Source organism: Gorilla gorilla, chromosome 19 (genome assembly GCF_029281585.2).
Source record: "Gorilla gorilla gorilla isolate KB3781 chromosome 19, NHGRI_mGorGor1-v2.1_pri, whole genome shotgun sequence".
In the NCBI taxonomy this organism is placed as follows: domain Eukaryota; kingdom Metazoa; phylum Chordata; class Mammalia; order Primates; family Hominidae; genus Gorilla; species Gorilla gorilla.
In genome coordinates, this window is record NC_073243.2 from 49,599,900 (window position 1) to 49,608,151 (window position 8,252).

The following is an 8,252-nucleotide window of genomic DNA, read 5'->3' on the forward strand; positions in this document are numbered from 1 at the left end:
TCACAGAGTCCCTGGGGTCCATGGTCTCCAGGCAAAAAATTCTCTGCCTGTGTGTCTCTCTGTACATGTAAATGTAAGTGAAGATCATTTGCAGTGTGTTAATGAAGTGTTACTAAGCAGAATTACATGATTTTTTGCTTAAAGATTTTGAAGGAAGATTGTCAGCAATAAAAGTAGTAGGAAAAAATAAAACAAAACAAAAGCCAGTCCAAAGAACAGTATTAAGAATGGAGTAGTTAGGCTGGGTGTGGTGGCTCACTCCTGTAATCCCAGCACTTTGGGAGGCCGAGGCAGGTGGATCACCTGAGGTCAGGAGTTCTAGACCAGCCTGACCAACATGGTGAAACCCCGTCTCTATTAAAATTACAAAAATTAGCTGGGCATGGTGGCAGGTGCCTGTAATCCCCGCTACTCTGGAGGCTGGGGCAGGAGAATTGCTTGAACCTGGGAGGCGGAGGTTGCAGTGAGCCAAGATCACACCATTGCACTCCAGCATAGGTTACAGAGCGAGACTCCGTCAAAAAAAAAAAAAAAAAAAAAAAAGTTAATTTCAATTCTATGGAAATTATTACATTGATGCTATAATATATTTTGCATTTCTGCTTGCCTCAAAGAGAGTCTCATCACTTAATGTACTTCTTGAAAAGTCCCATGGCTTTGTTCAAAGATGATTGTCAAATATACATCGAAAATCCTAGAGAAAATAAGCTAACTAGGAAAAGATGTAATGGTTGAGGCATGTGGACTGTGTTAGCGGTTTAAAACAAATCAATAATGAAATTAGGATAAATAATAATTGACTAAATGGCTATAAAGTGCTTTGAACTTAGTAGTGCTACATGATTCAAGTCATGGTGATAATGATTTTCAAAATTTGTTTTCATATATTTATATGTGTGTATGTGTGTATATATATATATGTATATTTAAAATCATGTGTAAAAGGAGGTTTAAAAATTGCTCAGATAAGCATCTCTCTGCAGTCTCTTAACAGGAAGATGCACATTTTGTTTGTTCTGGTTGTTGAGACCGTCAACCCATCTGAGATGGCTGGGTACTCTTGGTAGAATATGCACCCTGTGCCTTAGACCATTTCTCATATTTGCCTTTTGCAAATTAGATTGGACTCAGTTCAGAAAAATACTCATCTGCGTTTACCCCCCACCCCGCTCTTTTTTTAGATGGTTCAGACGTTTTCCCGTTGCATCTTGTGTTCCAAGGATGAAGTGGACTTGGATGAGTTATTAGCTGCTAGATTGGTAACGTTTCTGATGGACAATTACCAGGAAATTCTGAAAGTTCCTTTGGCTTTGCAGACCTCTATAGAGGAGCGTGTGGCTCATCTACGAAGAGTCCAGGTAAAGGAGAGGATATTATCAGTTCTTTGAAATTGGCAATATAAAGTCACGTAAGCTTGCTAGGCTTCTTGGGGCATTTTATTATGAGGATTAAGTGAATTAATGTTTATAAAGTACTTACAACAGGTCTTGGCACATAGTAATCCCCTGCATGTGTTTGTATTATCATTGAAAAGTTTACAGAATGCACATTTGGTTTTGTTGTATCAATCCATGAGGCATATTTTTTATTGCTAATTCCTTGAATGAGTTTGTTTAGAATCTACATATACCTACTGATGGAAATGATTTTATGTGCAGTAAGTGTCTTGATTCATAATTGCCCTGTGACCTAGTTTAATATTCCCACTTTTTGCATGAAAAAGCTAAGGCACAAAGAACTTAAATAACTTCGCTTAAGGCCACAGAGCCAGAATTCTGACTGATGCAGTCAGCCTCTGTAATCAGTGCTCTAAACTATCATTCCATATTGCCTGTCTAAAAATCCTAGTACAGTAGAAGAACACTGGCATGAGAGCCATGAAACCCGGGCCAAATTCCTAGCTGTATCCTTTCTGTCGTGTGACTCTGGGCAAGTCCCTTAACCTCTTTGGATTTTACTTTCTTTCCTCAGGCGTTAAAATGGGCTATTCTTTCTTTATAAAGTTGTGAAGATTAGAACACTATACTTTACAATTCCTAGGATGAATTTCTGACATATGTCAGGTATTCTTTGAAAGGTAGCTGCTGCTGTTGTCATGGTGGTTATATAAAAACAATGCAAAAGAAGTATAATATATTATTATCGTGTGGACCCCAAAGTGGGGTTTGTATGTCACCCTGTGGGAGCAGAAACCTGGTAAAGGCAGGCAGAAGGTCCACTTGACTCCTTCTGACTGATTGGACCTCTTCTCATTTGAGATCTTTTTGAGGCACCACAATCAAGGACCAGTGAACTGCCTCCTTCTGAGGTATTCCAAAAATAATTAATTGTCCAGCTGTTTCTAGAAGGCAATTTTAAAATTAAAATTTTTTCTATTTTTTTGCAATTATCAACCTAACACATTGAAGAAACTTGGGAAATATAGAAAAAACACACCAAAAAGTATCAGAGTTACACTAAAATGTTCATAGTCAGTATTACAGTCTTTCAGATTTTTTTTTCTGTGTCTGTCTGCTGTCTATGTCCATGCCTACCTTACTTTCTTCCCTCTCTCTTCCCTCCCCACCCTCCCTTCCTTCCTTCCCTCCTTCCCGCCTTCCCTGCTTCCTTCTTGCCTGCCTCCCTTCCTGCCTGCCTCCCTTCCTGCCACTTACATTCTCTTAACAATGAGAAAAAAATTCCCCCGTCATTAAATATTGTTGATTGGCATGAGAATGGCCAAGAGCACAGACTCAGGAGCCTTTGAATTCATGACATGCCTTTTGTTAGCTGTGTGACCTTAGGCAAATTATATAACATGTCTCTGCTTCAACATCTGTCCCAACATTTCTTTTTCTCATCTGTAAAATGGGAATAATAGTAGTTGATATTTACCTCATAGAGTTTTTCTGGGGAATTAAAACATGTGATTAAAATACATGTGGGCTTAATACATGTGAAATGCTCACAGTAATGTTTATCACATTGTAAACCTACAATTAGTAGCTGCCTTTGTTGTTGGTATCATCATTATTGTTATATTATTCCATAATAATATTATTGGCAACATAGTATTCCATAATATGGATATACCATAATTTATTTAAATGATACTTTTTGGTTGGTATTTAGATTGTTTTCATGCTTTCCCCCATTTTGGAAGCAATATAGCAGTAAATATTTTTAAAGGTAGATTTTTTTTGGCTAATCTGTGATTATTTTTTAAGAATAAACTCCTAGGGGCAGCATTGCTTGGCCAAAGGCCATGAACATATTTTAAGTATCTATAGCATATTGCCAAATTTAGAATGATCATTTCAATGTACATTTCTGTCAGTGGTATAAGAGAGTGTTCATTTCTTTGCCCCTTTGCCTACTTTGGATATTATCATTAACACTTGTATATATCTTTGCCACTTGCATGGGTGAAAAGTGTAATTTTAACTGCTGTTTTAGTTTAATTTTTTTCCTCTGATATTTTTATGAGCTAAACCTAAAGAAAATAAAAACGAACAGAAATACTTCACCAAGTTTCTGCGAGGAAATGTTATAGCAGTGTATTAGTCTGTTCTCATGCTGCTAATAAAGACATACCCAAGACTGGGTAATTTGTAAAGGAAAGAGGTTTAATTGACTCAGAGTTCAGCATGGCTGGGGAGGCCCCAGGAAACTTACAATCATGGCAGAAGGGGAAGCAAACACATCCTTCTTCATGAGGCAGCAGGAGAGAGAAGCACCGAGCAAAAGGGAGAAAAGCCCCTCATAAAACCATCAGATCTCATGAGAACTCACTCATTATCATAAGAACAGCATGGGGGGAACCACCCTGTGATTCAGTTACCTCCCATCTCCCACAGCAAGGGGATTATGGGAACTACATTTCAAGATGAGATTTGGGTGAGGACACAGCCAAACAATATCAAGCAATAACTGTGTTGCCCTGTATGCTTGCTAGGTTTGTGTATTCACATGCATAGCACAGGCATATATTGTAGTAACTTAGCCTTGTGAGCCCTTTGCTATTACTTGAAGTTCAGAAGGCTGAGCTATGGTGATTAATTTAACTGCAGGTAAACATGATCTTGTTAAGAGACACTGCAGTGTGCTCTGAATAAAATCAGTAGTGATTCATTTGTCCAGTTACCTTTTCTCTCTTGCAAGTACATATTAGAATTGCCAAGCACCTGTTCCATTCAGCACTCAGAACCTATAGATCTTTGTTCTTTTGATTAGGCTCCTAAGCCTCTACACTGTATCACATTTAGGGGAGTGCTTCTCTGAAAATGCAGTGTTGCTTGGATTATTCCAGTGATTGTTTTAGGACAGTTTCAGGGCTGACCCTGGGATACATTATTAGGTAGGCAATGTTTTTGACACAAGCCTTCTATGATCCTCATCTGCAACCTTCTATTTCAAAGGACTCCAGGCTCTGAAATTAAATATTTTTAATGTATGTTCATTTATTCACAGGCCTTGGTTTCCTTTTTCCTCTTATTTCTCTCTTCTCCCTTATCCCTTCTGCAATGTCTGCACCTTTGTTGTTTTACTTGATTCTCATGGGTAAGATGTTAGGAAATGATTGTAGTACCCGTCTCTTCCTAAAAGCTTAGCTAAATGCGTGCCACTACCATCCCCAAGGCATTGAGAATCACACTCTTCAGATGTGGGAAGGCGCCTGGATAGTTCCAGTGGATATCCAACATTATCAGTGTTCTGAATCATTTTAGTCAATGTGTTTAATTTATGCTTGAATTTCAGATCTTGTTAAAAGAGGGAATGCCGAGACCAGCTCAGTCGTGGAGACCCTAACCCAGTGGCCCTAGAGGAATTAAAGACACACACACACAAATATAGAATGTGGAGTGGGAAATCAGGGGTCTTACAGCCTTCAGAGCTGAGAGCTTTGAACAGAGATTTACCCACATATTTATTGACAGCAAGCCAGTCATAAGATTTACTAAAAGTATTCCTTATGGGAAATAAAGGGGTGGGCCGAAATAAAGGGAATAGCTCTGGCTAGTTATTTGCAGCATGAACATGTCTTTAAGGCACAGATCGCTCATGCTATTGTTTGTGGTTTAAGAATGCCTTAAGCGGTTTTCCGCCCTGGGTGGGCCAGGTGTTCCTTGCCCTCATTCCTGTAAACTGACAACCTTCCAGCATGGGCATCAAGGCCATCACGAGCATGTCAGAGTGCTGCAGAGATTTTGTTTATGGCCAGTTTTGGGGCCTGTTCCCAATGAGGGCACAAGGTTTTTTTGTTATTGAAATGGCTCTTGGGTTTACAGAGGTAAAAATCTAATTTAAAACCGTGGCTTTAAATAATAATATTTTGAAGTTATGGAAATACTTTTACTTTTCAATATAGAGTTTCCCCCAATCAAATTTTAAGGATTAACATGGCATCGCTACAGTACAAGGAGATATCCTGTATTTGATCTAAACTAATTCTTATATTTTATTTGAAAATATGCTATATTCTTTCACTACTAATCCTTTTGCCTCAGATAAAATACCCAGGAGCTGATATGGATATCACTTTATCTGCTCCATCATTTTGCCGTCAAATTAGTCCAGAGGAATTTGAATATCAAAGATCATACGGCTCTCAGGAACCTCTGGCAGCCTTGTTGGAGGAAGTCATAACAGATGCCAAACTCTCCAACAAAGAGAAAAAGAAGAAACTGAAGCAGGTAAAAGGATATTCTTTATAAGCCATTTTTTCTCCTCCCTACTGTTTTTATGTTTTGTTTTTAATTTTAATAGGCTTCATGTAAATCTCATCTTCTGAGCCATAGCAGTTTTCTAAGTATATTAGTTCATACATTCTAGAAGTCTCACTGATTTACACACTTGTGGTCAGTTTCCTAGATCTTTATTCTTCAGTGTAAATCTGTTACCATTGCCAAACTCTTCATTTATGGAGCTATTCTCTAATATTTGTCCTTTGTTTTGGTATGTGGCATGATGTGAATTAGCAGAGCATCTTCTTTAATCTCAGAAGCTATCAGTGAGGGTGGATTTCTTTTCACGTTTTCAAAAGGCAAATCAGATGGAATTCACAGGTGTAAAATGTTTAGAGTTTAAAAGCCGTTGGTTTTAGATAGCCACTATCAAATTAGTTTCTTGCCTCAGGTATCAGTACAAGTTTTTAGTTCCTCTTATGTTAGGGAACACAGCTTAGGGTTCCAGCGAATCGTTTTTAATTCACAATATGTTACTTTTGACTATTCATAAAGGTTGATCCATGATCAGGTGAGTGGTTTTTGTTTTTAAAGACTGAACTCTACATAGTTGGATTCAGGAAACACCGTACATGTGGGATTACACACAGAGCACCAGAGTTCTGGGCTTCTGATCATATTATTCTCAGAGTAATTTTGGAGGAGAGTTTAGTGGTAAAGATCAACAGAAAGTGTACTGCCTCTCTTTTAAGCTTTTCACAAAGTAATATACACCAGAATATTCCCTCTTCCATTTGAGCAGAAGCTGGTGGGGCTGAGTTGGAGAAACAGAGAAATGATGAAATGTAATTGGGCCAAAATTTTATTTAACTGTGTAGAACAGAAGTTATTTTGAAGTCAGAGTTACTTGTGAATATATAAAAAGTGAGGTCTATTCATAGTTGGCAGTGGGGGGAATTTTCAGAAACATGATTAAAAAGGGAACTTATTTGAAGCTTAGATCAAAGGAAAGATGGATTAGCTCTATAGAAATTGGAATGAAATGTTTTAACAAAAATAAACAAAAACAGGAAAATACAGGCTCAGAAACTCTTAAAATTTGGCTGCCAAATTTTATTGGCTTTTATGTGTCTTTTTTTACTCTTCTTGGACCATTCATTTTTTTAGTTTCAGAAATCCTATCCTGAAGTCTATCAAGAACGATTTCCTACACCAGAAAGTGAAGCACTTCTGTTTCCTGAAAAACCCAAACCGAAACCACAGCTGCTAATGTGGGCACTAAAGAAGCCTTTCCAACCATTTCAAAGAACTAGAAGTTTTCGAATGTAATAATACTTCCACAGCAACAGGCACTAGAGACCACTGTTGTTGTTTTGAGTGAATGGTAGTTAGGAGAAAGACTTTGGTGGTGGAAGAAAGAAAAGCATAAAACAAAGACTACTGAAATACAGATAAAGATTGCCTTAGTTTTTAAAAATGTTTGGCCATTAGTATTTTTATAAAACTCAATGCTATTTTTAAAGTGTATAAATTGGTTAAAATTTATGAGTCAAATATATAGTGATAATGTTAACACGTTTGTAATTGCTACAGAATTTAAGGGTATTTTTATCTCTTTGCTTTCTTTTTCGTGGTGTTTATTAAATAATTGTGTATATACATCCTAGCTACTGATATCTTTATTATAGCCTTAAGACTTAATTTTAAGTCTTAAAAATAGTGTGTATACTTGAATAAGAAAGACACTGGGTACTGTTACTGTGATGCTATTGACTTAGTAGCCAATTATCATTTCTCCTGTATAAATTCCAGTTTTTATTGCTGCACATAAATTTTTTAATGTCTTATATTGTGATAGCTATGTCTTTTATTGCAGATTTATTGGATGGTATGACAGATTTTACTAAAGCTAGTGTTTTTATAACATATATATTAGTTGATGTTTACCTATAAGTGGAGTAGATTTTCATCTGCCTGCAATGGTATAATTTCAGTCTTAGCTAAAAATGGAAAGTTGAACTGGATAAATTCTTTGGGTATCCTTAGACCTCTGATTCTAAGTCAAACGCAAATGGGTTAAATAAAATGAGACTACTTCCTTTATAAATATATTTTCATCCTTTTGAAAGTAAGTGAAATGTAAATAAACTTATTTTTTTTAAAAATGCCATACCTCGTGTTTCTTTTTTGGCATTTATTTAGATCAGTTAGAGAGCATCCTCAAATGCCTTTGCCAATGGTCTTCATCAGTCATTTATTTCTATGAGAAAATGAAAAGTAAGATTTGGGCTTTTGTACTGACTGGTCTTTAGGTGAGCACTTTGCCAAATTTTTAGCATTGCTTTGTCCTTTTGTAAAATTGTGGTGCACTTGGATTATGGAGCATCTGAAAGTCTTCCTCTGAGCGCAATTACCCAGAAAGCTGAGAGCAACACCCACTAATTGGCTTACAGTACTCCTTGGACTGATTTTTCCTTGCACTTAAGATTTGCTCCTGTTCTCTTGTAGCAAAATACCTCCTACATCTGATGCAGATTTTGCTTTTAAAAATGGACCAAAGTATTCCTATTGGTTTGGGTACCACCTTAC

General features: G+C 37.0%; 1 protein-coding gene across 3 annotated transcripts in view; it reads left to right on the forward strand.

The window, feature by feature from the left end:
* DEPDC1B (DEP domain containing 1B) overlaps nt 1-7,833 on the forward strand; it is a 110,112-nt gene extending 102,279 nt beyond the window's left edge. For all 3 annotated transcript variants that reach the window (XM_019013690.3, XM_055367860.2, XM_063700734.1), the window contains 3 exons: nt 1,182-1,358; nt 5,487-5,672; nt 6,831-7,833. In XM_019013690.3, the coding sequence (XP_018869235.1) occupies nt 1,182-1,358; nt 5,487-5,672; nt 6,831-6,992 (525 nt within the window). In that variant the 3' untranslated portion in view covers nt 6,993-7,833. The remainder of the gene's footprint in view (nt 1-1,181; nt 1,359-5,486; nt 5,673-6,830) is intronic.
* Nucleotides 7,834-8,252: the final 419 nt, after the last annotated feature.